General features: G+C 33.7%; 1 protein-coding gene across 4 annotated transcripts in view; it reads right to left on the minus strand.

The window, feature by feature from the left end:
• The window catches only part of LOC106135587 (AF4/FMR2 family member lilli), a 202,368-nt gene that overhangs the window by 40,740 nt on the left and 149,358 nt on the right, over window positions 1-12,270 (minus strand). For all 4 annotated transcript variants that reach the window (XM_060950203.1, XM_060950201.1, XM_060950202.1 and 1 more), the window contains exons 6-9: window positions 12,041-12,109; window positions 6,833-6,877; window positions 6,133-6,228; window positions 5,507-5,564 (exon numbers count right to left, since the gene is read on the minus strand). In XM_060950203.1, coding sequence (XP_060806186.1) covers window positions 5,507-5,564; window positions 6,133-6,228; window positions 6,833-6,877; window positions 12,041-12,109 — 268 coding nt within the window. The remainder of the gene's footprint in view (window positions 1-5,506; window positions 5,565-6,132; window positions 6,229-6,832; window positions 6,878-12,040; window positions 12,110-12,270) is intronic.

The following is a 12,270-nucleotide window of genomic DNA, read 5'->3' on the forward strand; positions in this document are numbered from 1 at the left end:
CTACTCGTATAAAGATCGAATAAACGAAGCAAATTATATAATGTTGGATTGACATGAAATTTTGATGTGCTGAGCATTTTCTATTATCACCTGATTAAGGACCGAATCCGGGAACACGTTCCCAATCAAGTTCAGAAGAATGAGTGTTGCCAATATGCGAAGAATTCAATTCGTCAGGAAGTTAAAGAAATTAAAGAAAGATAATGTTTAGAATAATCATGACAATAGTCGGGGTCTCTCAATGTTATTGAAAGAGCCTGATCAAAATGTTATTTATTTAAGAATGTAACAGTTATTAAGAAAAACTTACATGGTAACATTAATGTCTCAAATTTTCTCAAAAAATATCTTTAAAATTTTTACAACACATATTTTACTTCGAATAGTCCAGGATCATGAAAGCAAAAAATATCCGGTTCGAACCGTCCGCGGCTGCCGTCTGCGGCTGACAGCCGGTTTTTTTTTCGTCTGACGTCTCCGTTCCGACTAGTTTCCGGTTGCAGCTGTCATTTCCTATGGTTTTGTATCGATACTTTGATGTGCATTATAAAACTATCGAATCGTATTAAAGAGAAGTTTACTTCGATTGTGGCAAAAATTTGGAAATGAAAATAAGCATTACAGGTGCTGTTTTTATCTACCCCTCTGGAAAAGAGAGGTTTTATGTAGTATTTTTGATACTCGTTTTAAAATCAATCATTTTTTTTTTTAATATCTTGATAGGGTGAAGATACGAAACATACAATTTAGGTATATTAACGTAAAAAACTATAATGAAAATATCAATTTTCATTTGAGCAAATGGTATTGCTTCGTACTGTAGACATTCTGAATTAAATCCAGCCAGTGTTCTCCTAGTCAATTACATTCGTTTAGTTGGAAAAATTCAGTCGGTCTGTGTTGTCACTGGCAGTTAAGTGCTAAATCGACTTCCTGTCGTGAGATTTGAATTTCGAATGCCGATTTGATTTAGGATTGCATGGTGATTGGTTGTTTTTTATTATTTTTCTGATGTGGGTATGGCGTCCTGGCGTCTGAAATTTTGATAAGTATTCGAACAGTTGGTCCTTATTTTTCACTCTTACGACATAGGCTTTTTCTACAATTTTTTATCAATTGCATTAAAATATGTGAGTTTATATATACCAATAGTTCATCTTTAACTAATCCACTGTAGGATGGAGAACATGATGTTGTTCGAATCGAGTTTTATTTATAATCGATAGTTTGATCCGTAACCTAAATCCGTAAATATACGCCGACGACACGTTTACGGACGCGTGTCGAAACGATATTTATTTTATTAGGGCACGCATGGCTTTGGAAGTGCCCGCCATTACGTTACATCGCTTTGATGTATGGAAAATTTTTGTTATATTTCTAGGAGCGTTAAGGAGAGACCATAAATTGTAGAGTTCTTGATTTCTCAATATTCATTGTAATGTGTAGTATTACATGGAGTTCATTGTTATTTTATTGTTTTTATACCCTGAAAAAATACGTTCTAAAGCACTTGTGTTTATAAAAATGATAGCACAAGATAATTGAAATATGGAGACAGGTAGTGCATACATTTACTTCAGCAATTAAAAGAACAATACATTTCAATCTGCTCTACTGTAAACTCTGTCTACAGGTAGGGTTACCATAATTTGAGAAATTTTAGAAAAAAAAATAACTATGTGGATGAAGTTATTAAATTGTTAGTCATTTTTTATCTATTCTCTATAAGATTGATAAATCTTATCATAGTAATTGTTAAATAAATAAATGCAAATGCATGCATAAATACAAGGCATGTTTGCCTGCAAATAAGTTTAACATATAAATATAAGTGAAAATTAGTCAACTCGAAATTTACACGTACGAAGTCGCGGGCAACAGCTAGTCATAAATATAATCTAAAAAACAGACAAACTACAGTCACATTATGTTATCATTTTACCAGGTGAATCAGTAAAGTGGCCACCGTACACGGCACGTGTATTTATACCTCAGTATATTTCCAGCTCCATAGCGGACTCATTACGGTTGACAATCAAAGCCTCCCCGCCGCCACCCAAACACAGCCTTTGTTAATGAAAGACAGATATTTAAAGGGTTTGTGAACTAAACTATTAGTGACGGATTGAATGAATATACAGAAAAGGTAAAAAAAATTCCAATTAAACTTGTAATGTAATTGCAGGTCTTTAAATTTAATATGATAAATTATAGATTTGGACAGATTTTTTTAACGGAATAAAACATACAGATTACACAAACAAATAGATTTTCTAAAATGTTAACATTATGTAAATAATATTAGTTTGGTAATGAAAATATTCAGTGTCTCAATTATGTGATTCTCTATCAGGGGCAAAATCTATGTACTTTAGAAAAACTATAAAGAACGTAAGTTTATTTAAACCTGTTTCAAGGTGCCTTCCCCGGAGCTCCGCAATGCATTATCGTAAAATTAAGAAGGAATACATAGGAATTGTTAGAAATTTCCAGTTTACGACGGTAGCGTCGTAAAGTGGAAATTTCCCCACCATCCCACTGGCTGTTTCTCCCCTCCCCTTATGAGTTATGTCCAGGGTTCAACTGCGATAAATAAATCAGTATTTAGGTCATCTACGGAGTTCTATGGGGGATTAATGTATACGAATGTGCAATTAATATTGCCCGTTATGTGATTAGTTGCACGTTTTTTGATTTACGGACGGTGTAGAGTAATCTACGCATTCATTGGAATGCTGAAGATATGTTTGAATACAGACCGCGCAATTGATACGAGTATACAAAAAGTAATTAAATTATTGCGTTGCGGTTTTCCGAAATATTCGATAAAATGAGCCATATTTGTGAGAGAAGAGGCTCATTAATAAATTATTAACGCATTAATAATATAGAGAAAAAAATAATATAGAGAACTACAATAAAACATTAATATATGGAATATGTTGGGACAATATACAAATGTTTTCCAACCATTCTCTTTTAATAGAGATTTTAAAACCACTATATATTTTTTTAATTACATCCTCATACGAAACCCGACTAAAACCGTACAGAGTAATTAGTCACAGAGTAACTAAATGTCAACAGTACAGTGCACTTATTCACAATTTGCTCGTTATCGCTACAAACATTTTTAATCTGGCACCAGACTACTTTTTTCCCCATTTGTCGCGCACACAGGGCTGTCACTACAATGGGAATGTGAAAACAAAGGAAATTGAAACCGAAAAATACGTAATATAAAAGTATCTTACGTGTACTGAATCAGTAAAAGATCAGTGTTGCCAGTGCCGCCACCTACGCGTGGTTTGTTTGTACTTCTATTAAGTTACATTGTGCGCGGCGAGTGGGCGTCTAAATGCCAGGAGTTAATAACATTTTGGTGGTAAAAAGAGCCAATTGACTTAGGGACCGGAGTATTTCATATCTCTAGCTGTTCATGTTTCTATAAGGTCAAAATGATTTACTTTTTTGGGCGGTTTGTTTATCTTTTTTAAGTGACATTTGCGAGGTCTGTTTTGAAATACTTAGATATTTTTAATCATTCTCATTTTGGTCATCTACGGAAAGTAATGGAGCTGGTCTACCTTGCCGGAAACCAGAAGGCCAATAACACCATAATCTTCGTTATTACGGTATAAATACATGGCAATGTTTCCAAGAAACATTAGAAAAAGTGGCTAGGGTTGCCACACGCGAGCTAATGAGACATATTTAAGTACCATAATCCATTAAGCCGTGTTTGCTCATCGGTACTTGTTTACTGTGGCCAAGTTGCATTTGACGCGATTCCGGTTTCATCCGGCTCGCTTATTAACATTTGCTGATATATTTTTGTATTTTATTATACAACAGTACACGTTAAACATTTTTTATACTTCATATTATGTTTATATTGATTAATGGTTAAATGCATTTAGCTATTCGATATTATATCCGATTATTATATCGACTTTATAGAATTTGTTTTAACTACAAGTTAAATGATTTTATAGTCTAAGTTTTGTACTTGGTTTACAGAAATCTGCAATACAAGAAAAGTCACGCGCAGCTCCTCCGATAAACCTTTTTTATTTCGTTGTTACTATTGCGAATAGCAAGACTTTTTAGATTTAGAAATATTTTTTCTGAGAGACTAGATGCTCCGAGAAACAGTCTTGTCACAAAAGTATGAATTGTGTGTTCATGTGGATCGCTTTGCAATCTCGTTTAACGTGTATTGTTTTTTCCTTTTTTTTTTTGCAAGATTTATATATCGTCGCCGACAGGTGGCGCTGGCAGGCGATAGCGCGATACGTGTGTAAACTGCCTCTTTATATTTCATTCGAGTTTTTTTTTTATTTAGGCGCATCCAACACTGGCGCGGCGATTTTGTAAATATTTTTAGAATCGTTTTTGTAACGGTTCGCATTTAAAGGCTGCATCGATACTTTCACCTGCCTCGGTATTTTATTGGTGTAATATTTGTTTATAAGAGAAAATCTTTAGAGTATAGTTGCAATTCTTATTGACACGTTTAAGTAAAACATTTTGTCTGACTGTCACTATTTGATTCTCAATTCCATCATAAAGCTATACTTCAGCTGAATATCCTTTTCAGGGATGAGATACAATTATATGTACGTATTTATGTTTAATAAAAGATTTATCAAAGATCGACAAGACATGACAGTCCCATCAATCAAAGCAAAATATTTGCCTAACAATGTTACGATCTTGCGAGATTACAAAAAAATTTGTTGTGAAATGTTTAGAGAAAACTCTCCCAGACCTACAAAAAGTAAATCCTTATTTACCTACAGACCATCAAGAACTTAAGTCTAAAATATCGTTGTTAGTTTAGCGTGCTATTTATCAGCTAATTGGCTCATAACTCGAGTGGGTCAGCCCCGCACTCAGCCAGGGGCAATAAGGACATTCGCTGCATTCTATCGATGGCTAATTAAGGCCCTTTGAGACGGTGGAGCGAAACTCCGGGGCGCAGACGGAACGTTCGCATCGGTCGCCTAACTGCTCTTTCTATTGACAGTCTTTAGGGTTTAAAGGCTTTATATTTAATGTTTCATGTAAATAAGTTCTAGGAAGTATGCAGAGATCGTGGCAAGTGGAAAGAGGTATTCTCTGCCTACCCCTCCGGGAAAGAGGCGTAATTTTATGAATGTATGTATGTAAATAAACAAATTATTGTGAATCATATTGAATACCTTATCTGAACTGAATACATCCTTGGTAAAATTTAGGCGTACGAGTTTTATTCGATCATGTATTAGCAACTGAACGCGAATTTATACGTGATTTAATCAGTGCCAACTAGTGGCAACGTGATGGTTGACGCACTAATGCAATCCCATACATTTGATCGACTCGTTTGATATAATAAAATTCGCACCAACCCTTGCTATAATTAAGAATTTCGTTCTGAAATATATTCCATTGTAAATAAATCTGTAATCGCATAATTTCCTGTAAACACCTAAACAAAACTGAAAGATCATCGACTTACCGGGCTTTGGTAAAGGCGCTTTGAGATCGTTGCAGGTCAGCTGCGGGTTTTCTTGAATCTGGAAATTTCATTGATGTTGATAAATTCCGTTCATTTTTTACAGTTCTTATGGTTGATGTCATAAGTTTTAACCGACGGACGCCTAAGAAAATCCATTTAAAAATCCATAAAAAATTGATCGATTTAATTGATTTTAAACTATCGCGTTACATTATACTATTTTAAATTAAAAATATTATTTAACGCGCACGTAACGTACCTTTATTTGATCTCGGATTTTCGAATCATGTTACAATGATCCTTGATCACCAAGCGACTAAAAACTTATATAAGGTTTATAAATGGATCGATTCGTCCTTTAACGAGTTAAACATAATAATTTATAGTACGAGGTGCTGATGTTATTATTAATCTTAATAAGTCGCATAAGTATATGTTATAAAAACATTGATCTTATCTCAAACAATATCATCAACTTTGTTATTTATGGAACAATATTTGGCCATTAATCATAAAATCATCATGATACAACCTACTCGTAAATGTTGGCCAAAATTATGCAAAACACTGCGATTGTTAGAATGATGATGTGTCAGTTTGTATAATTGAATTTTAAATGATGTTACCTTATTGGTGAAGTGGTCGTAGACAAACTGATTTTCTAGCTCCTTCCGCGGCGTGGCAGCTATCACCGACAGCGGGGTAGGCAGAGACTTCATCTCCTGTGAAATATTGAGAGCATAAGAACACTTACTATTTTTTACGCTTTTGCTTACTACCCCGCTTTTTGTTTTGAAAACCCTAAGAATTTCCGTCTTATTCATTTTTATTATTTTTCACTTTCTAAAATTCTTTATTAAAATAGACTTACAAGAAAAAATAATTGTAATAACACGAAGAAAGTAAACAATAGTGAAAAATCACATTTACAAGTTTTTTTTATATCGACTTAATTACTTGAGTCAATCATCATTTAAAATAATGTCTAAATCTAAAATTTATCCACTTGCAAAACTCAAACACGGACGAAGGAACCTAATACCTTGCATTCCCCTATCATATTCATAAATTATTTATTAAAAACGTTGAGTACACAAATAAAGATTTAACATTCAAAAGGATATCCACTTGGATAATTAGCCGAGACGGAAACCGGCGCGTTGGCTCCCCGACTAGCATTTCAGCAATCAACTAGATTAAAGTGATCCGAAGTAGAAAAATGGTCCTAGTTTTTCAACCCCGTTCGAATGTAAACTATAAGTTGGTGCAATGCGCTAATGCATTACCTCCATAGAGTAACATACATATAGTAAAAAAAACACATACCTTTAAAATACTTTCAATTGGGGGCTTACTGGTGTCCGAAGTATTCTGAAACAAATGCAATTAATAAAAACATTTGTTACATATAAAAGAGTTCGCAAAAGATTAGGGCGAAAGTTATGTGCATAACCCACTATACAAATAGTATTTTAAGCTATCAAACATAATATTAAATTAAATAAAAGGAAAACTTAATGAATGACTGACTGACATATCAACTCACTGTCCAAACCAGGTTTATAAATTTCGCATGTAGGTCCATAATTTAGACTAGGGGTAACCTAAAAACAACACGATTACGATAATTTAAGAGATTTTTGGTTTCGGATAGGCGGCTAAAATTAAAAGACTGAAAGTCCACTATATGGCAAAATGATGGAATTGAGATTCAAATAGAGACTGGTCGTTAGCCCTCAGTCGCTTTATAAGACATCTATGGGAATGAGTCTATCAGTCGTTCGAAGACTGTTGGCATTGTGTACCCCCACATGGGACATAGCTACGATAATATGTATGTATGTAACTGATTAAAATATGGATTCACGCGTCAGCAGAGACATAAGGTATAAAAAATTAAAGTATTACAAGAAATATACATGTAAACATCCGTGTATACATCCCTTATCCTGGTTGAAAAGAATTAAAACTTCCTTATTACAAGAGTTACAACAACTACCAAGTTGTACATAAAGTTGGATGCACACTGTTTAATCAGTTGCACTCTTCAAAACTGATTACTTGGAAGCGTTCTTCTTCTTTAAGTAAGTTACTAGCTCAGAATTATTTATAGTTCGAAGGTAATTTATTATTAGTATTAAACGCTACGTATAAAGATGTCATGATGTGCTCTGTTCTTAATAAAATACCTACTATTAGGGGATCAATGTATGGTTTTGTGTCTTATTCAGAGTAAGCCTTCATAAAAAAATCAAGCTACTTTTCCGGAGGGGTAGGCAGAGACTAAATCCTTTCAGAATAGAAGTACATAATGTAAATGGAGTGCTGTACATAATACAAACTATAAACAGATTGCAAAATGGCCAATTAGTAAAATTCCTTGAGTTATTGCAATACTACTTACAATAACCGCTTGTAAAAAAAAAACTCTTTATCAGTTCTCCTGTCGCCTTTTTGTTAAAAAGTTGTAAAAGGGCAATAAAAACTATTTGTAAACTTTTTTTTCTTATTCTAATCTTTTTCTTTACTTTCGACATACTTTTACGATCGGCTATGTAGTTACTCGTTACTAGTGCTTTAATTCTTTATTCTCTTCCTACGACTAAATTAGTAAGAGATTTTTTCATGAAGCGACTACTATCTGACCTTTGCAACTTTACCGGACTAATATTGGATCACGGGTAATTTATTATCTATAAAGTATATCTATAATTAATTCGGGACAAAACAAATCGCCGTTGGCACCATGGCGTTTTTGAACGGTTAATTAATTTAGTGTTGTTTAACACTAAACAGCCTGTTAAAACGCCCCGCTCGTTAAAAATTAACGATATGCATCTGTTATTGTCGATAGCGTGTTAGTTAAGGTTTGTAGCCGTGTTGCAATGAAAAATTGTGATAAGGGTAGCTTTCTTATTCAATTATTTGCAAAAATTTCTAGAAAGTAAAGTACATCCACATTATCACAAAATAATGATACGTAATATTCACTCAAAACTTCATTTAATAAAGAATAAACAAAACAAAAATAAAAGATCAATGCTCCCACATAAGGAGATCAGAGATAGACCTGGTCATATTAATATTTTATAGAAGTATCGAGTCAACATCAAACATACTTTCCATGCAAAACGCTCGCCTCTTTAGCTCGGCAAACGATTAAATTTAGGGCTCGTTTACGACGCCTCTTGATTTACTGCTTTACGGCAGTAAAAACATTTTGTTATTGTTGTATCCACCGCCTTAGTGCGCATAGAAGACAGATCTAACGAATCTTCTATTATCTCTTTCTGTTCAATTACCGGTTGGAAAGGGATAGTTATATTTGGCACAAGTTGAAACAAGAAAAGTGGTGTCAAGAATTGTACTTTTTATGGTGCAGATACCAAATGTAATTTGTATTCTAAGAAATTTCGCAAAACAGCTGCGCATTCCGGAGGATGCGATTTAGGGACTCAATGGTAGAATCAATTCTGTCCCAAGTTTAAGCGGATTATGTCTGAAAGCGTAGCATTATTGGTTACAGGTTGTATTTTATTAACATATTTGGGAATTTGCTGAAACATGTCAGTATGGGATATAATGAGCTGAATTATGTGTTTTTTTCTTGTAATTGGAAGTCATCGAATTCAAGTTTGATTCAGTGTCATCCCAGAATTAAGTATTTTTAATTTACCTATAAATACATACATATATCTTTTGCTGGGTAAGCCGAGTTAACAGTCTTGAAAAGACTAAAATGTCACGCTCAGCTCTATAGCTGATTAAAACCCTATGGTTTTAATGATGGAATTAAAGCCTCTACATAAGTAGAAATTAATATATATGTCATTAAAGTAAACGTATACAAGTCAGCACCATATTTTTATGACGATTAATTAAGATTCCAAATATAGCAGCTATTTTTACAATTTGTTGATTGCAATGAAGCCATTCTCAAACTTTGATCACAAAAATATGAAATACGCAGAAGAATATCTTAAGGCTAAATCTTTTGTACAAAATTAATAATATCACTTGTATATTAAAGACACCTGGAAATGCATGTTATTTGAATAAGAAGACTAAGAATAGAGCTACCTAGAGGGTGATAGTTTCTACTTCTATGTCCTTCATATTTTGCGTTTTAATGGTCGGATAACTTTCCGAGCGTGGGTGTCTGGTAATAACACGGCCATTTTAAGTTAAACCTATGTTTAGACAAACATTACATCAACTCATTATGAGTATATTACACCACGAAGTTTTGTTTGAAATCGTTGTTTTCTTATATCGAATTTATTTTAACGCTATACAGGTAAATTTTTTCCTGTTTTTAATTTTAGACTGCGTGTAAAATTTAGACTTATTCAAGACTATCATCATTACAAAATTATGTCACACATTTTGTAAAGAATATTATATGGAAATAAAAGAAAAAAAAAACTTATTTATACTTTTAAACAAGACAATGCCTTTTTACAATTACATAATTTGCGTTCCCGGAGAATTTTGGAAATTGCATATTTCTAGACCTCGTTTTGGGCTGTTTGTCGATATCTCATTCAATCATTTACTCGGTATCTTCTTTTGTAAATTTAGATAGATTCATAGAGAATAAATAATGCGAATTATTGTAAGATAAAACCAAATTAATGTTTGTAAAATATCATTTTTATGACACAAAATTTACACTCTTAAAAATATTATTAAGAAGAAAACGTTCCCGACTACGTTATGAAGCTGTAAAATAGATTTAAATAAGTGAAATTATAATTTAACGAGCCCTGCCCCCACGCCGCCCATCGCCCCCTTAATGACCTATCAGGCATCCAAGTTGGGCAAATTTGAACTTACTTAACTAGAACTGCCCGAGTTCAAGGTATTAAAGACGTGATGAATTTGTCTTCTAACTATATTCTTCTCCATTTAACGGTGGCCTTGTGAATTCGAGACTGTGGGCTCTGTCTACTCCGTAAAGAATAAAGACGTGATTATATATTTTCTTCTATGTGTATAAATTAGAGGATGTCAGCAGCAATCAACGCGTAAAACAAAAAAAAAACACCGTTCGTTCCCGTTCCAGTGGGAAATTTCGTGAGAAAGTTAATGTTTCTGTTCTTATTATATTCTCATGTACCAAATAACTATTTGAATCTGAATTCTATCATTGATCCAAACAGCTGAACGTGACCAATCAGTTTTTTTTCAAAACTGTTGGCTCTGTCTAACCCGCAAGGGATATAGACGTGATTATATGTACGTATGTATAAGTACCTAAGACCTAGAATAAGCAGCTAATTAACATTCGAAGCTAACTTTGTAGTCAGCTCAATTTGTCCAAACATTTAAATAAAACCAATCACTCACCTGAATCAGGACCAACATTTTCTTCAGATTTACACAGAATTTACTGGTACGGAAAGTTTATGTCGGACTCTTGTCCAAAGACAGAACTTACACGTCGGAGATTCCAATACAAACTGACTCCAAAACCGTTTGAATATTTTTTTTTCGAAATTGATAAGAGATCAGACCGCCCTAAAAGTTAGGTAATAGCTTTAGAATTTTTGGACAATAGAAGTACTCGTAGTTAGTAACTTTATTGCAATGTTTTGTATTTGCCCTATTACAATAAATTAGTCACCGGGTTTTTTGGAGAAAACTAAAAAAACTGGTCAAGTGCGAACCGGACATGTGCACGAAGGGTTCAGTACCATTATCACGTTTATTTCTGAAATATTTATTTTTCGTATTATTGAAATCGATCAAAAATATGTTAAAATTATGTTGGTTGTATGATAATTACTTAATTGTTATTTTATGATTTATGTTGAAAGGTAATATACCTACAAGTAAATATTCTGTGAAATATTTAAGCATTTACCTGTCACGGTTTATTAATAAGTGATCAAAAAAATACAAAAATATTACCTATACATATACATATATATTTTAAATAATTTGTGAAAATTTTAGCTTTCCAGCTATCACGGTTTATAAGATGCAGCCTGGTAACAGACAGACGGACAGCCGAGGCTTAGTAATACAGTCCCGCCTTAACCTAAGTATTAGGTACGGAACCCTAAAAAATTTTTTTGTTTTTTTTTTATTATTTAACTTTGTGTTCCCACGAGGACTATTTTGCGTAGTGTTTTTGAGCATCGGATAACATACAAAGAAGTAAGCAATTCAGAAAGTCTGAATCATAACCCTCCTTTGTGCTTCGCCGTAGTCGGGTTAAAATGAGTTGATGACACAAATTATTAATATCTCATACCCCTAAACCATATAAGAAATCTACATATACAAAACAAGTCTAACAGTAGTTTGAGCTGTGCGTTGTCTGTCAGTCATTCAATAAGGAAGGAGTTTTATATTATTTTATATAGATAATATGTCCGCATAGTTCGTGACCGTGTTAACATGGATAACAAACCCAGCTTGGAGTATGAATGTCGTAACATGTCATTGATAGGTTAAATCTAGATACTGTTCCTATTTTGACGTGAACGGAAACAAAAAGCACTAAGGAGTTAACAAATATGTGCTTACCTTATTTTGGACTCCATTGGGAATCTTGAGCGGCGGCAGGCGGTAGGGCGCCGACCCGTGGCCATCGCCCTGTATACAACACAAAATCATTAACAATAGAATACATACATACAAAACATCACGCCTCTTTCCCGGAGGGGTAGGCAGTGACTACCTCTTTCCACTTGCCACGATCTCTGCATACTTTCTTCGCTTCATCCACATTCATAACTCTCTTCATGCAAGCTCGG

The sequence above is a fragment of the Amyelois transitella genome, chromosome 21 (assembly GCF_032362555.1).
Source record: "Amyelois transitella isolate CPQ chromosome 21, ilAmyTran1.1, whole genome shotgun sequence".
Classification (NCBI taxonomy): Eukaryota; Metazoa; Arthropoda; class Insecta; order Lepidoptera; family Pyralidae; genus Amyelois; species Amyelois transitella.